The following is a 21592-nucleotide window of genomic DNA, read 5'->3' as shown; positions in this document are numbered from 1 at the left end:
CCCTGACCAAGTGCTCATTTAATGTTGGTTATTAATTTGAAGTCCCTAAAGGATGCAAAACTTCCTAACAGGAAAAGACGACACATATAGAACTCCTCAGAAAATCATGTATGTTTTATTGCCTTGAAAGCTCATAGCTAGCTAGCCACATTTAGCAGGGATTTATAAATGTTACCCTTTTAGTATACATTGTTGTTTAAAGGTAACTGTTGGGGATCCCTGGGTGGCTCAGCGGTTTAGCGCCTGCCTTTGGCCTGGGGCGTGATCCTGGAGTCTCAGGATCAAGTCCCACATCAGGCTCCCTGCATGGAGCCTGCTTCTCCCTCTGCCTGTGTCTCTGCCTCTCTCTTTCTGTGTGTCTCTCATGAATAAATAAATAAAATCTTAAAAAAAATAAAGATGATTGTCAATAATTCCAGGTAGAAACCTCAGGGGTATGTGGCCTAAATCCTTGTGGCTTTTCAAGGGCTCAGTGGTCTCCAGGCTCAGAATTGAGAGAAATTACTCTTTTCCCAAAGGTCAGTTATGCTTGTGGCCTCTTGATTGTTGTTTGCCCCCAGAGATCTCTGCGCTGTCTTCTGTTCTTGGAGGTGAGCGGGCTCTTGATGTTCAGAAGCCAGTGGAATGTGGCTCCAGGGTAATTAGCAGAAGGTGGTAGGTAGGCTGTAGGGGTTCCTACTTCACCACTGTGGCCTGCAAAGTTCCCAGCACAGGGATCATATAGCCTTCTCTTTGCTTTCACTCTGTATATGACATACTAGAAGTTTCATAGTCTGACTTCTTAACTTTTGCAGCATCCCTGACAGCATAAATACAAATAGGTCATACAATATGAATCAGACTCCCCCAGCAATACAAGCCCTCTCAGAATACTAGCAGATTAACCTATGGCTATTTCCTGAGCTAATCATTAGTTACCCTCCCACAGGTAGAAACACCACTGATTGCAAAATCCCTTGGTTTCCCATGTTAACTTCCTCGCTTCATTTTGGTGAAATTCAGGAAATTTTGAAATTAAATGATTTCTGAAATTGTGCATTATCAAATGTCAGAGTAAAATTACCTGAACACCTCCTCCTTTCCATGCATAGTTTCAATTTCCTGAAGCTAATTTCATCCTTCTAATTACAAGTACTCCAAGAAGAACTAGTTTTTACAACCCGGCATGAGAGCAAGTAACTCCTGTTCTTCAGGCTGACTTGCATGCAGGAGGCTTCCTGAATCTGCCTGAATACAGCTGCTTAAGGCATGAGATAAATGTTCCCTGTTCTGTTGTCGTCGTCGTCATCATCATCATCATCATCATCATCATCACCACCACCACTATTATATTTTTAGTGCTAAGGGTCAGTAGGGAAATGGTCTCTCAATGGTCAGAACTTGATGTTTCTGAAAGAATCTTGCCCTGGTGATAGGTACCATAGGAAACTTGCTTCATTTCTTTGTTTTTTTTTTTTTCCATGAAGAGTAATATTTAAAATGTGAATGTTCTAGCTGTGTGTTAAATGTTATTTTAAACTCACTAGGTTAACTTAGACATATGTATCAAATCCAAGTATACTTTCAGGTGTCTTGCTGTTTGCTTGTGAAAAAAAAAAAATTACATGCATGTCCATTTGAGAGGATCCTGCTGTACCATATGTCAAGAGGCTGGAAAATCTTGCCAGGCTGAGCTTTTTTGTTGTTGCTTTTGCCTCTCACCCAAATAACTGCATGGAGAAAGAGAGGAAATTAGCATTACACCTCAGGCAGATCAGGAAAAGCATCTTATGGTCACCCTAGCGTTCAGAATTATCCTTTGACGCTTTTCCTAATTTTTCTGACCATGGTGTGACAAGTCTACTGAATTATTGTGTGGATTCAATATCCACCAACAAAGGGCCAAATCATGCTATTTGTTTTAGAAATAAAACTTGCCTACCTCCTGGGCCTCATCACGCAATCTCCTTCTCTATCTCCAGAGTTTCATGCGTTATCAGGTTCCTAACAAAGTGTTGTGAAAAACAAAACAGAAATAACTGTTTTCCTTCTTCTTATATTTTTAAAATGCATGAAGTTGCGTTTTAATTTCCTTAGTATAAGTTATTGTGTGAATGCAACCTTACAAAATAGTCTACATCCAATCTTGTCCCCCCTGAAAACTTTGGAAATGGCAGTACTGTCTCTTTTATTTTTAATCTGAGGGCTTAGCAAAAAGGTGTCAAAACTCTATAGTACGTTTCTCTCCCTGTCTCCTTCATATTCAAACCACCAAATGGGAGCTGTGGCTCAAAACCTAGCAGACTATTGTACTCTCTACCACTTCTTGATAGCTTATTTTGCATCAGGAGCTGGGTTAAGGACTTGACATCACTTTGATTCAATCAGTACAATGGAGTAAAGTAGATGTTAGCATCCACATGCTAAATGGGGAACCTGAAACCCTGAGAAGCCAATTTCACAAAAGTAGGAAATGAAAAGGCCAGAATCTGCTCACTGGGCCCTCTCTGTCAGGGAGGCTACTCTCAAAAACATGTATGAGGCGAGTGTAATGGGAAAACATAGTATAAATATGCAGCTCCATTATTGAAAAATTAGCTATGATTAAGATACCAAGTTTTCCCTCTGCCTGGGAGATGCCAACCTCCATATATGTGCGTATGAGGGGCCACAGGAGCTACCACATGCTCTTGTCACAGCTCAAGGAAGGTAGCAAATCATCGTTCCCCTCCCCTCGATGTTCTGAACCAGCCTTGGCAAATATCCTTCTAAAAGGAAGGTGAAAGACAAGAAACAGAGTAACTATCCAAGCTGCATGATAACTGCCATATTTCCTAATTAAGTAAAAGGTTGTCACACCTGACATTCAAGACTGAAATGAAGAGGTTTCTTGATTAGAATTCTGTGCGTGCTTTGAGTCAAATGCCTTCCAGTATATACATACTCTTTGAAAGAGAACAAAAGTCCGTGCACATGGATTTGTTTTCTGTATGTTTATGAATCGTATTGCAGTTCTCCAAAGAAAGGAACTTCTACTCAATATCTTTGTGCTCTTCAGTGCTAACAGTCATAAGACATAGGTATCCAGTAATTTAATATAGTAACTACTTATTGCAGACTAAGGGTACTCCCCTGGCCGTGTCTTGGAGCCCAGCTTTGGGCCCTGTCCCGAATTCTCTTTCTGTGAGAACACTGACACTGGGGACTCAGTTCAGCTGAGGCTTTTTCCATATCCCATACATATACGCAGAATGCAGAGTTCTCTGTTAAATGAAAATCAGTTGGCTGCTATACAGCTGGACAAGGAAGTTCCAGAAGACTTCAGTTGTGACTTGAGCTTATCGTAATTTTCAGATGCTGATGCCCGCTTTTACACAAAGGATGACCAGGCCAGATTTGGGAGCCATTTTGTTGAGGAAACTGGAAATCCTCACCCTTCTAAAAACAGCTAACTAATGCCACATTATTTCCTAAATTTAAGGTTACATTTTCTGCCTCCCTCAGATTGACGTCACTTCTCCACGTTGAGAAAGAACCAGAGCGGCATTTGGCATTTGTTCACCCCAAACCCAAAGCACTGACCCTTTGTTTTTAGTACTTTGCCATTTTGCTTTTGCTTTTTTAATTTGCTTGTGACTCTCTGCTTCCCCCATCTTTTTTTTTTTTTTGGTACAATGATTCTTACCTTGTCTTTCCCCAGTCCGTTTCTGACCTGGAGAGACGTGCAGCATGTTATTGTCAGGACTTCCCGTGCAGGACATTTGAACGCTAATGACTGGAAAACCAATGCTGCTGGTTTTAAGGGTGAGAACTTCTTTCATATTCTGTCACAGGCAAAATATTTTTATTTTTCCCCCATTTTAAATGGAGAGCAGGAAGTAGAACCCCTCAAAAGAAACCTAAAGTCGTGTGCTGACACACAAAGAGCTTGCTCTTTTAGTAAATAAAAGGCAGACTGATTTTTTTTAAATTCAAGCAACACATAAAAGGCAGATTTCCTTGGCTTCCCACATCATAGGTCAATTTCTTAAAAGACAACCAACTTCCAAGTATAGTCGACCTATGGGGCTTCTAATTAGTGTGTTATTGCTGTCATTGGTTATCTGAGTGGTGTTTGTAACAATGTATGTAAAACTTTCTCATCTTCTATAGTGATGACATCCATTTCAATAATAACTCGTATATTTTGTTCACTGTCAGTTTCTAGGCCATGCTTTCTCTACATTTTGTTTTTTTCAAACTTCCACAAACAGCTAACTCTAAGACATTACATAAATTAAAAGTTCTTATGAAGCTTTATAACATAGAGTATACAATTATGCACAATATATCCTAAGTGCTCTTTTTCCCATGGCTGAGGATTATAGTTCCCTCAAACTGTCTTACTAATGGTGGCCATTTTGTTTGTCATCATCCATAACATACAGTATAATAAAAAAATAATTTTATAAAGCAGATGCCCTAAATTTTAATCCTTTAAATAGCCAAAATTACTCTCGGTCGTATCTGCAGACTTTAAATTTATTCTCAAATAATGTTGGTACCATTATATATCCCTATGGGTAAAAAAAAGTAATGCAATAGGGAATGTCTACTTAAAAATTGAGGTACTGGTCCTCAGATCCTTAGTAACATGTTGAATAATCCTGGGCAAGTCATTTAATTATTCTAGGCCCTACCTTCTCCAACTTGAACATTTTAGAAACTGAATAATATTATCTACGTGCAATTTCTTAAATATGATTTTAATATGTCTTTAGTGAATTATCCCATGTATGCAAATATCCACACGTAAAATGTAATTTAAAAATTATTTGCAATTATAGTCTCATGCTTAGCCAAACCTATAAATATACCAGATAACCAGTGCCATATAAAATATTTCTTTGGTTAGCATCTTCAATGAAGGCTTCACTCTATTTTTAGAAAAAGAGTCTCTCTCTGCTTTTGAGTAGTATCAGACACCTCTCCATATTCGTAAATTATGTAATACAGCAGTGTTCGATGAGCTTTTAATCTAAAGAGTCATAAATACTTGTTGAGATCACATTGTCTGAAGCCCAAATCAAGACACTCAACCTCAAAATAGCAATTGTTATGCGCAGCATCCAAAATATGTGAAATTTCAGTTGTAAAAAATCCAAGATGTACTTTGCCATAGATGTGCTTCAGTCTGATTAGCCTCTGCACCCTCCCAGCTCTTACGATCTAAATCCACGAGGCTGGGATGTAGATCTGGGGAAGGGGAAGAAGGGACCAAAACATAACCTTGGCTGGTTCAGGGCTGCAGTGAACTTTTTAGCAGAAGGTTCACAGACTAAGTACATTGACCTCCATGAAGCTGGGGAATCAACTTTAACCCAAATAAAAGTCTTAGTTTTACTGATTCCTTTTTGGCAAGTTAAAAAGAGCAAATGGTTCTAATAAAAAAAAAATAAAAATAAAAATAAAAAAACGTAGCTCTTTTGAAAACCTCTGTTGGTTTTGGAGAGGGGGAAACAGAGGATTTAGACTAACTCTCCAGATCCAACCCTGAGTCTGAAGGGGGCTATACAGCACTCTGGCAAGGAGGAAAGAGAGTTTTACTATTGCACGTGGCATTATTTAGTATAATATTTCACTCTTCTCTTAGATTGCTGCCAAGAGTAACAATTAAAGTTCGCTTTTTCATAGATGAATTACCCTGAATGGTCTGGACTCCCAGTGGAATTGTTTTGTAATTTTGTTGATGGCAAGCCCCATATTTCATCTAAACATGGTCATAATAAGAATAATTTTTTAAAGACCTATATTCTTCCCTACCCTAAGCATTACCATCCCCTCCCTAGTGTCCTGCAAATAAAAGTGATTAAGGCAGAGGCTCGCAGGAGAAGCCACGTGCTTTGGGGAAGGAGAGGATGCAGGTCACTGGGATTGAACAGAGATGGGTGACTTTTTATGAAATAAGAACTGAACAAACAAAAAAAATAGCTAATTTTTGGAAGGGCTTTGTGCAATGAGAGCTCAGCGAGAGCTCATATTTTAAATTAGGTCAGCCAGCTTTTGCAGGCCTCCCTTAACAAGAACACATGGCCAAACATTTTTCCTTAGACAGGAGAAGACGGAAGTTGCCTGCAAACAGGAGCATGTGGCCATGGCCTCTCTCCCTCTTCTATGCAACTTAGTCCTGACACTGCATGAGGTGTGTGCCTGAAATGAATCTGAGAGCATCTCTGCTTCCCTGGGCTTGCTCTTGTGCCCTAATGTTGAGCAATTTAACTTGTTTAAAGTGTTTAGGAAAAAAAACCAAAAACCTGAGAATAGTTTCACAGATGGCTTGGTAGGTGCTCTTCCGCATTGGGGATGTCAATATCAACAAAAGAATTTCCTTTTCATGAGGTAAAGCAGAAGCAGCAAGGGTAGCAACCAATTCAGTATTGGGATCTTGTCATCGAGAGACTTTATAGTCATCACTGATGGTGTCCCAGAAGCCAACACCCTAAAGAACAATTTCTCACCAGACCATGCCAAGTCCTTACATTTCTGCATGCAGTGCCCTTGCATTTCTTCAGGCATACCCATATGCAGTACCTCCCAGGCAGAGAGTAGAACCAGATGATCTAGCAGCTAGACTGATGTGGGCTTCTCCACGAGGCCGACTCGATGCATTCTAATCCACATGTGTTATGGACCTGGAAAATGCAAGAGATTCCCTCCAGGAGCAGCTGCTGGCTTCCTATTGACTGGCACAGGCAGGCTCTCATTCAGACAAGGAGGTTGGCCTTGAAAAACCAAAGAATGTGGTGCTCTGCTGACTCATCTGTGTGTTTCTGAGAGTAGGATTACCCTCGAGTTGCATACTGATGAGCTGGGTGCACAGAGTTTTCTCCTCCTTTTTCTGTGTTCTCATTATAGGAACATACAATAAACAATCAGATAGTACAATTAGCTCACAGTGAAAGGAGCCCCCAAACTGGAAGCTGCTCATCAATATTTTTATGCTAATGGCATCTTAATTTTTAACAATTTTAACTGAACTAAGATGATATTCTCTTGCTACTTTGTAAATAACAATATAGTTGAAAGCTCTTTTGCAGAAGATTCATTTTTCAAGGTAAACATTATTTGTTGTTCATTGTGTAAATAATTTTGGCAAAATTTCATACGCCTTTTAACTTTAAACTTCCTCCAAAGATAGTTTCCTTAAAAATAAATGGAATAAATACCATGCACTTATTAAAGAATCTCCTTGAGGTTATTCATGAGGGTAGGAAAGTATTTGTATGAGGCCAGATGAACAGATGTGATATTTGCCACTAAAGAACTGAAATCCGAATTCCCGGATTTTGCTACCCATCAGCATTTGCAATGCCGGGAGATGACTTTGGCATTAAATCGTTTATGTGGGTTTTCCAATGTTATTTCCTTCTCCTTTGATGCCTTCCCTTCCGTCTTATGAAAAGTCTTCTCTGTTTTTTTTCTTTTCTATGCTTTTTAATCCCCCCCTCCATGCTTCTTAAGATGGACAAATCAGCTGTAGAAGCAAGGGCTTTTTGCCATTTGGGTGGTTTTCTTCAACAGAATTTAATTTATGCAGTCTCTTCATTTATTTATTTACAAACACTTCCTGAGCACCTTCAGCATGCCAGCCCAACGCATGTTGAAGTGCACCCAGAAGGGAAAGCAAAAGGAAATGGGGGGGCATGGCATTGCCTAATCTGATCTGGCCACAGTATGATTTACATACAGAAACAGAATTTTACACTGCACTTTTCTTCCCTTCTGTCAAGCCCAAACGATCTGCCAGGTCATGTTTATAAAACATGTCAATGCAAACCTCCCTGGTCATCTAAAATGCAGCCTAACCTCAGCAGGAAGAGGCATCTGAGGAAGTGACCATCTATTGTGACGAGTCACAGATATTTTGACCAGTTCTGTTTGTGCATAGAGGATCCATGAACCAACTCAGCCATGCTGAGGACTTTCATTGTGCATTCTTCTAGATTCCATGGCTCTTATCATGTCCAGAAGCACTGAGCTCTTTGTGATGATTCCCCTCCATTCTACTGTTTCCATCTGTGGAACCTGCAAATCCACCACACCTATCCCCTCAGTGGCCTGGGCTGTGCTCTGCAGACTGACCCTCCTCCTCCCCAACCCCTGCCCCCCACCCCAGGAGTTCTTACCTCTGGTTTGCTGGCGGAAGCAGTTACAAGTGCAATTGAATGCATGCAACATCGGTGCTCTAGCTTTTTTCAAAGTGTCTGTATTTGGATGATATGACTGTATACAGTTAAACTCTCTTAAATTTAGGAACAGGAATAGACATCAGATAATAAATTAGGACCTTCTGTCATCTTTACTAGGCGAAAGAATGAAAAAAATGTCATTGAAAATCAAAAATGACAACTAAGTGAGCGAGGTTACCACGCCTTCCATTTCACTGCCCTCCCAGACTATGTAAGTCTCTCTTTTTCTACCAGCATGTTGCTGAAACCTACCCATCCCCACTGACTCTTTCTTTGACCACCACTAAACTACTAGATTTTTTTTTAATTTCTAACTGATTTCCCACCATGGGAAAACAATTGACAGTCTAACATGACTTCTTAGCCTCCAAGGCCCTAACTTTTAATAACCTTTATTACCTTTAATTGCCATCATTTTATTTCCACTGGTAGGGCTGGTAATTTTAAGATGTTCCAATATATTTTTAATACCTACCTGTCTTGCTTTCAGTTTGTAACACTTATTAAAAAGAATTAGAAGTGCTGAAACCATTAAGCATGCCATGTGTTGAATTGAAACTAAAGGTTTTGAAATGTATTCTTTTTTTTTTTGAGTGTATGAAGTGATATCTGATGTATTACCGTTTCAAAGGGTAAAGCTATATTTTATGTTATTATTTCACTGCACAAATAATAGTTCATCTTTGCCACTTAGCATGCTGATGTGATGTTGGTAGCGTTGATTAAAGCTACATAATTGGTAATCTGCACATCATGTTTTTGAAGAAAGGTCAAAGTGAAATGTTATTCACCTGGTCAGTGTCGGGGGTAGTATTAGAATCAGTTGCTTGATTCCAGGCCCCGTCCTATCCATAGAAATAAGTCATTGAGTTCTTCTCTTTCAATGCAAAGAAAAAGGGAAGTAAATATATTTGATTCTATTGAATAAAATGTGCCTATTGGAAATGCTACCTGATTTTCTTTCAAAATTCCATGTTTTATACTACTGTACTCTTTGAACTCAATTTCATTTAATATGTATTAACATAAAACCTTTCCTTTTGCTATTTACTGACCATTGAATACATGGACTTCTTTTCTTGCTCATTTACAAAAAAAGATGTGAATCACATAATTTACGGATTTTATCTTTATCCATTTGTCTGGTGGATGATTTATCTAAATATCTACCTGAGAACAGTACTATAGAACCCCTGACAGCAAACAGCTTGATCACTGCTTAATTAGAGTCCTGTATCCAGAATATCTGCTTGTCCTATAAGAAAGAATGTTCCATTCATACTTCCTAAATATGAGAGGTTTAAAAATGCCTTCTACCAATGAAAAATGTTGTTTCCTCCATGTTGATCTTTGACTGAATGGTAGCATTAGGTTTGTTAGACTTTGGGGGTGTTTTGTTCAGTTGTGTTTTGCCTTTTCATCCCTAAGTGTTTAAGTTTTAAATGTATGTTGTTTCACACTTAAAATCCATCTTCAAAATGGAATTAAAATGATAGTTGCTCTAAGTGACTGTTATCTCTATACCAGATATAAGTAGTTAATGAAAGGAATTATATGTGGAGTAGTTTTGTGGCTTTGCCACAATCTTAAGAACATTTAAATCTAGTAGACAGTCTGTTATTGATATTTTCTGTGGCCTTTGAGGAAGCCAATTAAAGTTTTTGTATCTTGTTTTTTAGAATGTGGGTAACTCATACCAAACATAATGAGAAGGCTGAGTTGAATGAAAATGCTTTGAAAATGGAAAATACCAAACATAAAAAGAGTCTTTTTAAAAAATGGTCTTAAATGTATATTTTTATGTCACAGCTTCCTGCTCCTTGAAGTGAGGATAAAAATATGGAACTATGTTGTGAATTAGAATGCTATTTGGAGTTGAAATTTATTAATCTTGAGTAGGGTGAGAAAAAACATATACTAAGGGCTTTGTAATAAAATCATCACTAATACATCATAATCACATATCAATATGACTTTAGTATAATCGTATATCAAACACAGCTATACTTAAATTCTTTTCTGCAATTTAGTTTTAATGTTTAAATGTCACCATGGCTTCAATCTACTAAACATTAACAGGTGTAATTAATTGCTTCAACATAGGAACTAGTGATAGAAATCTGAACTGATTATAACTATAATGTCCTACTGACTCTTGAGTCATTAAAATACAGTACGCAAGCTGTGAGCATAAAATATTATTTTTAACAATATGCAGAAGCTTGTAGACTTCAGAGAGAGTTGATGTCTCTCTTTGTGTAATCACTTGATGAAAATCAATTTCACTAATTCTAATGAGGCTGGAGTTCCCCAGGTATTTTTAAAAGTCTTACTTTCAGCATATGAGTTTGTGTATTACCGGTAGCAAATCTTGGTATTTTGTGGTTACAACTGATATTTTAGGCAAAGATAAAAATCATCAAGTCCTAAACCTGGTGATTACAGAGGGTAATCAACCAGGGGCAATGCCATTTTCAGGGCAAAAGTGTATTGTGACTAAAAAGTAATGAAATGGATTTCTGTGAAGCTCTAATAATTGGATTCTGAATTCAGTTACAAAATAAGATACCCTAAAAGGCTTTAAGCCAAGACTGCCTTATCAGAATACATATACACATACATACAGACACAATCTCTTACAAAAGCTTTTTAAATTCAACAATCATTTTCTTTTTGAGCATTTTGTGTTTATTTAAAACAAAACAAAACAAAAAACTCAACAGAGTGCCTCAGAACCTGGGCTCTGAAGTCAGTCTGGGATTGATTCTTAGCTGTATTATATAGACAAATAAATAGTATATCCAGTAATCTGTATACATTCTTAATCCACATGACTGGAGTAAGTTTATATATGATAAAGAAAAAAAAGCACCATTGTAAGTGTACGAATGTATACACCCATGTAACTATCACTACAGTCAAGGATAGAACATTTCCATCACCCCAGAAAGGTCTTTTGTGCTCTTGTCATCCCCAACACCACCAGTCCCGCCACTGCCAATCCTAGCCAGTGCAATTAGTATACTTCTGTAGCTATGGATTATATTGTCTTTTGTAGACTTTCGTATAAGTAGAATTTTTTAGGAGTGGCTTCTTCCTCTCCATGTAATATTTTTGAAGTCCTTCTAAATCATTAGGTCTATTAGGAATTCATTACTTTTTATTGCTAAGTGATATTCCACCATGGGAATATACCACTGTGTATTGACTCATTCACTTTTTCATGGATGACTTTGTTGTTTCTGGTCCAGGGTTGTGAGTTAAACTGGTATGAGTATTCATGTACGAGTCTGGGTGTGGGCAGACACAGCTTTGTAAACAGTAGACAGTCAGAAAAAGACTAACCAGACCCGAAGAGCAATGAGCAAGCTAAATGGCTAACCACGTGTGTAGAGCATCAGACAAGTCAGGCAACTCAGATAAAGATTTGGTCAGGGAATGGGTAGGAGGTCATCATAGCTGGCATAGGTGGCAAAGGAAAGGCTGAGAAAAGCAGTATTATATACAGAATTTGGCAACATTCTTCATTCGTAGTATGCACACGAGTGAAACTGTCACCTGCATGTCATGCATCATTCTCACTTTTAATATCTAATAAAGTTAATATTCTTGGTTAAGATTTTTGTACAATCAAAATTGAGCATATATGTGCATGAATGTGCATAGAGCTGTGGGTAGCTTAGAGATGAAACTAGCTCCCCTATCGCTTTCAGTTAATAGACTCACTACTTTATATTCACCTATTTCTTGTAACACCTCCATTCTCGCCTTTTTAGTATAATTTGAGTTATTGTTTTCATTTGTCAGTGATTTTAGTTGATGATTCTGATTAAAGGGTTAACTTCCTTATTTGTGCACTCCGTTTTTCCCTAAGACTACTTGGATTTCAATAAATGGGCTCAAAAGTATTGAGAAAAAGCATAATCTGCTGATCGTTAATGAGTTATACTACTGCTACATATGTAAACTTGATCAGAAGCATAAATACCTAGAAGAGGGTGGAAGATGTTGGAGAATTTGGGTTACCCCTGGGAACTGAAGCTGGTCTGAAATAGGTTCTAGGATGGCTACTCAGTTTACCCAGATGTCCCTTAATTTTGTTTATTTGCATTTCTCGGATGATTGGGGATTAAAACTGTATGAAACTGCCATGGGGAAAGCAACAGTCAGAGAGAAGGAAAAGGACCCGGTGTAGAAAGGGCATCATTTGAAAGATGCTTTGGAGCTACTGCAGTAGTTTGAGAAAGTAAGTTGGTAATAGTAATGACTTTTGAGCAAATTGATTCTAGATGCCTATCTGATGTCAGAAAGAGTTTATTTCTGAAACTGATGGTGTGAATCCATTGCTCCTATGATATGTCCTACAAAATGACATGTAGGTAAGAGACAGACTTGCTAAAATGGATGTGAATTCTTCTATGGTGATCATTTTATATTATCTTAGTATGCAATTGTATATTCCTGACCTTAGAGGCTGTGACATTCAGTGAAATTTCTGATCATCTCTTGCCTTTCTTCCGAATGAGGAGTGTTCTAGAGTTAAGATATATAATCATCTTTGCTAAATTCTTTTTCTTTTTTTAAAGAAGAGAAAAAATTCTTTTTGAAATGACTCTTTAATAAACCCAGGGCAAAAGGTGTGGCGACAAGATTGCTCCTTGAAAAATGTCAGGCCAGAAATTGTGCTTTGAGAAGGCTTTACACATTCTCTTTGATCAAAGTCTTTTCACTGGTCATTCTCATTCACCATGACCTTCAGAAAGCCACTTAACTTCGGATATATGAATTATTTTTCACATGCAATTATAGTCTGTATTTGCCATGTAGCTTTGCAGAAATTTAAACAAAGCAAGCAACATAAAATCTGGGCTAGCCTCTTGAGTTGCTCTTAGATGGGTGCAGCTTGTGTGACAGAAGCATTGACAGTTTATAAATGACTTTTTCTCTTCCTTAAAGTTTACATTAATTTTTTTTCTTTGCCGCGAAGCAAACTTAGAATTGTCTATGATCCTAGGAAACTGCATTGCTTATTTGCACCCACCAGAGGCTACCACTATATGCTTTCTTAATGTACTGTGCAAGATGGTTTTGTCTGGAAATCATTTGCTTCTTTTCATGTTGTATCCTCAGAAGTATCCTCAGAACTAAGGCAGAAGATATGTGTTTAGCTTTGTTCTAGAATTTGATATTGTGCATCTCAGAATTCCCTGCTGAGTTCCAGCCACATTTGGCTAAGGAATCAGAGCAGATAGCTAAAAATGCAAGAAATATCTAAGATTGTGTGATGGGACTGCCATCGTTGGTTGCACAGGTTATTAACTGTGCTAGAGGGCCACAGTGAGGGGTTGGGTGGGAGATTGAAATCCAGCCTGTGATCCACTCTCCTAGCCATGTGCCCCAGAGTGGGACAAGCCCCCCCACCCCCCACCCTCAGAGAAAGAGGTACCTTTCTCTAGTCCACGGAGATCCCACATGGGCAGCCCTGTTGCACAAAATTCTGCTGTAATTTCTCTCAGGATTGTCAAAGGCATGAATATCTTTTCAAAGATACCTACCCAGAGATAGTTTTGTTCATTTTAACCTTCACCTGTTGCTTCAACCTTGACATTCACAAAGCCTTCGTTAGCAAACTAGCTCAGTGTTACTAGAGTCAAATAGAGTCTTCCAGTGTCTGGGATGATTTCATCACAGCTCTCGAGACAGAGTTTGAAGTAAAATCTTAGAATTTTAAGTGAGTGTGAGTGCCAAGTCCAAATCTATTATTCTTTTCACAGTCTTTTTACATTCTCTCATTTTTTGCGACCAACAATGATTGATGCCTCATGAATTCAAATGTATAATCATTTGGGGCCAGTAGAAGATTTACATTTGGGGTGAAGAGTCCTTTTGAATATTGACATGCACAGGCTGCCTGAGCACAGACATAAAGCAGTGATGAGGCTTTATTCGAAGCTTCTGCGATTATCATCAAGCTGTCATGTGAAGGTACTCCCCATCTTTTCTACCACCTGTGGAATAGAGTTTTCAATGCAAAAGGAGCAGTGTGGCTGAGGTGCACGGGAGAAATTCTGATTGGAATTTGTACATGCACATCAGCTTGGACTCTGACCTCAGTATTCCCAGCAGAGACAGCAGCACCAACTCTGTCCCCACTCAGGGGCAGGGTCAGGGGGGCTCATACTTGGTGTCACCACACTGAGTTAACGGTAAATGGCAGCCTCAGCCATGAAAACTGATTCAGGATCGATAAAGGAGCCCAAATGAATAAGAGGAAAAAAGGGCCTTCTGATGAATCTTTTTAAATTACGGTTTTATTTAGTAAAGATGGTAGAGCCCATCCTTCTTTTTTTCTCTCTCTGGAGAGATCTTGGTGCCAACACCTGCAATATAAACCAGATCTAAAGTCTCAGAAGGAGATCCTGAAAATGAATCCTGCTCTAGTTCTATGAAGAACTTCCTAAGGCCACTGCATCCAGCAAGGTATGGTTACACGCCAGGCGGTTGCTTTGTAGAATCCATCTGGATACATCTTCTATGAAATAAATAGATCCAGACTTTTTTTTTCCTTAAAATCTCAATTTAAACTCTTTACACATGTTCACATCTTGCTAGCCTTAGGCATTTCAAAGCAATTAAACTTCTATCACACATCCTGATAATGGCTTCAACAGGCTTCGTTTTATGGTATTGTACCAGAAGACACAGTACACCCTAAAGTTTCCAGAGTCATCTTTGAAAGAGCCAGAGAAGAAGGGTGTTGTGATCGCTGCTGGATGTTAACAAATGCAAAGTTGTTCTTTGCCACTCAATGTCGTTCTTCCACCCACACATGCCTCGTTAGCTCTAATTTTAAAGAAATGGTCTAGGCTTGAATATAAAATATTTTTTCGTGAGAATAATATCTTCACACTCAGAGAAAATCCCTGATAGAAATGACTGAGGAAGGTCACCCTCAGCAAGAACAGGGAAAACGGTTATGGGCCAGATGTTAACTTTCCTTCCAAAACCCCACATACATCTTTTTCTGCACAGGATATTTTAATGAGCCTTGAAGAAGCAAGCAGTTTTCATGCAGCTGATTTGCAAAAGGCAAAGAGAATAAAACTGCCGCCGTGTTTGCTTGTGGTTTATAAACTTTTGAAATGTGTCCACTCCCCTTACCATCTCGTTATTCTGAGGACGATGCTTGATTTGAGAAATTAATTGCCAGAAATACTGGGTGTCTTATAGACAACAGTGATCGATGGATGCATGCATGATGCAAAGAGATTCTGAACACTTGGGATTGAGTCCGTGTGACTTTGGGCAAGTTCCTTTAATGTTTATGAGGCTTATTTTTTCAGCTGTAAAATCTGAATAATACTATCTTGCCAATAGGACTGTTGTAAAGATTTCATTAGCTAATACATAATAAAATGCATATGTAAGATATTATTTTTACCTTCCATATAAAATTTCTTCTGGGCGTCTTATTTGGGGAAACATGTTTGATACATTAAATGTACTCCAACTATAGAGACAGTAAGATTAGATAAAATAGATAGATTTAAATGCATTAAATAGAACCTTTAGAGCATTTACTATTTTCAACATTGCAATTCAGCTTGATTTTGTATCTCATCTCAGTCAAACCTGGATTCTGGCCTAGGAATGAATAGACTTTAACTCCTTGAATAACGTGCATCCAAAGAAGAAACTATCTAGAACAACCTGTGCTTGATGAGTCAGGGATATGTATAGGTTGATTAGGAATGATTCTCTTCTGAAAATATCTCTATAAGGGAAGCAAAAATTGTGTGATGATCCCCATGAAAAGACATTAGCAGGGTATATTGTACAGCCAATTTTGATTTCTTATGCTACTGGCATAAGGGAAGGGTCTTTAAGAATCCACCTCCAAAGACCCAGACCCCATGTTGAAGATGCCAGCCTAATTAACCAGGCTTTATTAACTGGGGTTGCAGGAGAGATGCCAGCCCTGACACCCTCAAGAAGCGGCTCTCATGAGGGGGTCCCTGGACCAACATCAGTATTACCTGGGACCTTGTTAGAAATGCAAATTCTGGGCCTTAATTTCTTCATTGTTTTTTTTTTTTATCATATTTAAGTAGAGTTGGCACACAATGTTGCATTATTTTCAGGTGGACAGCATAGTGATTCAGCTTCTCTATACATTATACTGTGCTCACCACAAGTGCACCTGTCACCATACACGATTACAGTGTCACTGATCGTGTTCCCTGTGCTGTGCCCTTTGTTACTGTGACTTATTCGTCCCATCACTGGGAGCCCATACTGCCCACTCCTCTTCATGTATGTGCCCATCTCTCCACCCCCCTTCTCTAGCAATCATGTTCTCTGTATTTATAGGTCTGATTCCACTTGTTTGTTCATATATTTGTTTTTTTAGATTCCACATATGAGTGAAATCGTATGGTGTTTGTCTTTTTAAGCCTGATTACTTCACTTAGCATCAAACTATCCATGTTGTCAAATGGCAAGATCTCAGCCTTTTTATGGCTGTGTAATACTCCGGAGTGTGCACGCATCTGTGTGTGTATATGTGTGTGCACGTGCGTATATGTACCACATCTTCCTTATCTAAACATCTATCTGTGGACACTTGGGTTCCTTCTATCATTTCATAATTGTAAATAATGCTGCAGTAAAATTAACATATGGGTGCATATATTTTTTCAAAGTAGTATTTTTTCCTTTTTTGGATCATACACAGTGGTGGAATTACTAGATCATGTGGTATTTCTATTTTTTAAATTTTTTAGAAGCCTCCATACTATTTTCCACAGCAGCTGCACCATTTTTTCTGTCCTGCCAGTAGTACACAAGGGTTCCTTTTTCTCTACATCCTTGCCAACACTTGTTGTTTCTTGTGTTTTTTTTATTTTAGCCAATCTGACAGGTATAAGGTGATCTCATTGTGGATTTTGTTTTGCAATTTCCTGATGATGAGTGATGTTAAGCTTCTTTCCATGTGTCCTCTTGGCCATCTGCATGTCTTCTTTGGAAAAGAATTTTCTATTCAGGTCTTTTGTTCATTTTTGAATTGGATAGTGTGGCATTTTTTGGTGTTGAGTTGTAGAAGTTCTTTATATTGGACCTTACTTTAAAACCACTAATCAGTGGGACCAAGCAGCCTGTGCTTGTATAAGTCCTCTGGGTGATTCTAATGCTCACGCAAGTCCAGGAACCACCGACCCAAGTCCTCCGCCACATGTAGTGAATTACCTTCTTTTCTTTGCCTTTAAGTGGTGCTAATCAAGCACTAGCCTTAGAAAAAGTGAAAACCTAAAGTCTCAAGTCATTTCTTTTTCCTTCGTTTGAGCGGGGAATCCCAAGTTTGAAAGGTACCCTCAAAACATCTCATCCCTCAAAAAATAATTTGATTAAAATTAAAATTAAAAAACAACAACATAAAAACCATCTTATCCCTTGTCAGTCACTTGGCCCTTTGCACCGAGCTGCACTCATTCTCCTGTCAACCGGACCATAACTCTCTTTTCAAACTTTGTATCCCGCCCCTGCCCCTGCCATCTTGGAAGGAGAAAACATTTTCCATCTCCTACTGCCTTAGGTAAGTCCTCCCTTCTACAACTAAAAATTCCCAGCAAGTAGTCTGAATTAGCTGCTTCCGTTTGCTTACTGTTGAGCCCCTCTGTAATTCTCTGCAATCTTGTTTCCACTTTCCACCTTTGAAGTGAAATTACTCTGAGATTTTCAGCCATCTCCTGCTTGCCAAATAAGAAGCCTCTTGTTTTTGTGTATGATCTCCTGCTTTTGATCTACCCACTCCAGATCTCTTTCCTTGCCTTTTGTGATGCAAAGATAAAGCCCTCCCTCTCTGACACTAGTGATCCCTTCCTTTACCTTAGCCATTTCCCTAAGGTCTGTTGCTTGAAGAATTCTAGAGGGAGCTTGCACACTCCTCGCCCTCTCCCCACACCCTCCCTCTCACCGCCTCTTGATTCCTCAGCTTTTCCCCCCACGTCTCTGCCTTCCTTTCAGTTATGAGTAGCACCTTCTTATTAGTGATACTCAGTTCCATGTCATCAATGTTGGCTTCATCCGTTACCAATCTAGAATCTCTGCTCAGGGCTCCCCCTATGTCATTGTGAACTCAAAACTCCTGGAACAGGATCTGTCAGTCATTTTTTTTACTAAATAGCTTCTCCCTAAAATATACCTCTGTCATCAGGGGCTACTCTTCTCTACATCATCCTGTTCACCATCTGCCCTCTCTATCTCCTCAGTCTCCCATGATGTATGAGTTGTGAAATTTCATTGCACCCTCCTTAGCTGACCTTTTGTTTCATTCACCATGTCCATAACCCAGTTTATGATCCCTCATGCCTGCAGTGTAGAAATAACCAGTTCCCTACTTGCTTGCTTCCTTTCCTTTCATATGCTGTATCCCAATGCCAGATCCCTCCTTCTAGAATATCAGTTAAATTATGTCATTTCCTTGATCATTGGCTACTCACTGCCTGGGGTAGAAATCCACCCAAGGGATTCCAGGGCCACACAGCTTTCCTGAGGAAGCCACCACTCCAAATATCCTGCTTTCATTGCTTTGCCCCAGATAAACATCCATGAATCTAAATCTTTTAAGAAGCAACTCGAGTCTTTTTCTTCTAAGAGAATACATGGTCCTCATTAATGGCCTATTTTTCTGAGAGTTTTTCTGAAAGTACAGGAATATTATTTATTGGTCTCCCAAGCTTAAAAATTATTTGAGCTTTATGTAAATGAAAAGGAATGATCATGAGAAGCCTTACACAGTACTTGAAACCTAGAGGGATAAGTATTAACTTTCTTCCAAATGAGATGGTGACATTCCCATTGCAAGGAATAACTTTAATTTAGTGGTTAAATGTGAAAACGCATTCACTGGGAATAAACATCAACCAGAATTTCTGTTTCTTCCTTCTGTGAGAATTTAAGGACAAAGCAAACGTAAGGGAAAATTAAATGAAGAGTTACCTAAAAATAGTATGTAAGTGATTCAAAAATAAGAATTTTGGCTGCTGGTTCACTCAAGATCCCAGGCTAGTAATTATTTGCTCAAGTTACATGCCAAGAAGATCTAGGCTGGTGAGCTGATAAATGGTCAGTCTAATCTTCAATTAGCTGTTACCCAAAGTCCCTTGTAGTACGTTTTAGATCTTATTTTCAACTCTGTCCAAACAATCTTAGTTTCCTAAAAACAAGCACAGTTGTGATCTGCATAGACCCTGGGATGTATGACTAGCTCCCCAAGCTGCTAAAATGTTTTTCTACCTTCATTCAAGAAATACTAGTCAATTACCTTAAGCAAATTACTTGCTTATTATAATCATGTTAGAATATGGTTTCTTAGAATAGAAAGAGACCCCTGAGAGAAGGCTGGCATATCTTCCTATCTTAACTCCTTAAATTGAAAAAAAAAATGCATATATTTTTACATATGCATGTAGAATATAATACATCGTGTAATATATGCCCGTATGTAATGAAATACATTGCACATGGAGAAGCGCTCACCAGTGTTTTCCTAAGCTCTTCTTATTTCGTCTGGGTAATGATGAGCCTGTCAGACTCCCTGCAGCTGCTGACCAAACCCATCCCAAGGGGAGCTTTGAAGTGCAGACCCCGCAGACAGCCAGGTAGCAGTGTCTGGAAACTTTCCACATGCAAGACCTCAGTATGGCTGGTGACGGCTGGCATGTTCGGATCTGGCTGGAGTTGCTGGGAGCACCTGAGATTTTAGGAAGAGCTAGGGAAAAATAAAAACAAACCATGCGGAATAAGGCAGGTGTCGGCTCTGTTTTCCTGCCCTAGGGGAGTCTGCATTCTGCACCAGGAGACAGAAATCATGGTAACTGTTGCTCTGACTTGCTAAGAAGCTTATGTGCCTTTCACACTGAAACCTAAAAGGATACGTAAGGAAGAGATTGATGTCAGAGAAACGGATTAAGAAAAGGGAAGAAATGGGTGATTCTGGAAGCATCCTCCTTCCATCTGTCCGAGATATTTAAGTGTAGAAATGCTAACACAGGAGGACAGAAGAGCATTACTTTCCAATTTTTCATCCTTAGGAATCTTACATTTTATGTTTTCCTATTTAACTATTTATTTTTGCTTGACAAGGGCCGTACTGATTCAGCGGGCAACCTAAGGCAAGTGTCACAGGCCCTCTCCTGTTTCACTACCTCCTCCTCGTCCTCGCATTTGGCTTGGTTTGATTAACTGGTTCAGGAGGCACAGGGTCCCTGGTGGGAGCAGTCATTTCAGAGCAGGTGGTTTAGTGCCGTGAGGATCAAAGAACCCAAAGGTACAGGCCTCTGACAGCTGCAGGACCTCTTTGATCTTGAGTTGGAGTCTCTACCCACACAGATCAAGCAGTCCCCCCTCAAGAAAGGAATTTGCGTAACTACCTTTTAGTCTGGTGGTTTACTTACAGGTAGATGAGAATAGCAACAGCTTGATTGATGGCAGAGGACACCCCACAATCGTGGTTGGCTCGCAGTTCCACGGCAGTCTGCTCTCACCCCCTTATTTCCTGCCATGTTTACCACTAATGCCCATCCCCTGCTGACCACTCACCCCACACACCACCCACTCCAGGGCTGCTGGTTTCCTCCTCGCCCCAGTAAACCACACACAGACCTGGTGATTATTTAACCAGGAGGCTGCATCCTGGCCCCTGGAATGTTCTGCTGGTCTCTCCGCCTCGTTGAAAACTTTAAAACTTGTCACGCACCAAAGCACAATCCAAATACCACCCTTCCCTGTTGGGTCATCTCACCTGGCTCCAAATTTCAGCTCAGCATTTCTAATAATCAAATAATGGAGCCTAATTTATCAACCACGTTTCCTTTGTTGGTGATTATGTGCATTGTAACAAATACAGGTATAAGTCCAAGCTGCTGTATATCCTGTAGTCACTCAATTATTGGTATTGAAAGATGCAAGTGCTCAAAAACGTAAAAAACAAACTTTTTTAACCAATCAAGTCCTTTATTATATCCTTCAGAGTCTCATGAACTTTCCATTCGGTGTAATATTAAAAAGAAAAAAGAAAGAAAAAAGTTTAAAACAGCTGGCTCCAGGGGTACCTGGGTGGCTCAGATGGTTAAGCATCTGCCTTCCACTCAGGTCATGATCCCAGGGTCCTAGGATAGAGTCCCACATCGAGCTCCTTGCTCAGTGGGGAATCTGCTTCTCTCTGTCCCCTGCTAGTGAACTAACTCTGTCTCTCTGTCTCTCTCTCTCTCTCTTTCTGTCAAAATAAAGTTAAAATCTTAAAAAAAAAAATAGCTGTCTCCAGTAAGGATATTCAACTAAAAAGACATAAAAGCATCCCAAATTTCCCTTGGTTATAGCTTCCT

General features: G+C 39.2%; 1 protein-coding gene and 1 long non-coding RNA gene across 17 annotated transcripts in view; one reads left to right on the top strand and one right to left on the bottom strand.

Moving 5' to 3' along the window:
• Positions 1-21592, top strand: part of PCSK5 (proprotein convertase subtilisin/kexin type 5) — a 446264-nt gene that overhangs the window by 227509 nt on the left and 197163 nt on the right. For 8 of the 10 annotated variants that reach the window (XM_041744555.1, XM_041744554.1, XM_041744551.1 and 5 more), the window contains exon 10: positions 3680-3783. In XM_041744555.1, coding sequence (XP_041600489.1) covers positions 3680-3783 — 104 coding nt within the window. Of the gene's footprint in view, positions 1-3679; positions 3784-8324; positions 8620-21592 lie in introns of those variants that run through there. The other 2 variants (XM_041744562.1, XM_041744561.1) reach the window with 2 other exon arrangements.
• LOC121484821 lies at positions 94-20834 on the bottom strand. 7 transcript variants are annotated; one of them, XR_005986124.1, is made up of 5 exons: positions 20663-20834; positions 19746-19977; positions 2624-3803; positions 1922-1983; positions 94-1709 (listed from the first exon to the last, which is right to left on the bottom strand). It is a non-coding gene; the product is annotated as an uncharacterized LOC121484821 (long non-coding RNA). The 7 variants fall into 7 exon arrangements; XR_005986126.1 differs by having other exon boundaries at positions 3665-3803; positions 20663-20830; XR_005986122.1 differs by having other exon boundaries at positions 94-799; positions 1064-3803.

The sequence above is a fragment of the Vulpes lagopus genome, chromosome 2 (assembly GCF_018345385.1).
Source record: "Vulpes lagopus strain Blue_001 chromosome 2, ASM1834538v1, whole genome shotgun sequence".
Taxonomy (NCBI): domain Eukaryota; kingdom Metazoa; phylum Chordata; class Mammalia; order Carnivora; family Canidae; genus Vulpes; species Vulpes lagopus.
Note: the sequence above shows the minus strand (reverse complement) of the source record. Positions and strands in the feature narration are given on the sequence as shown.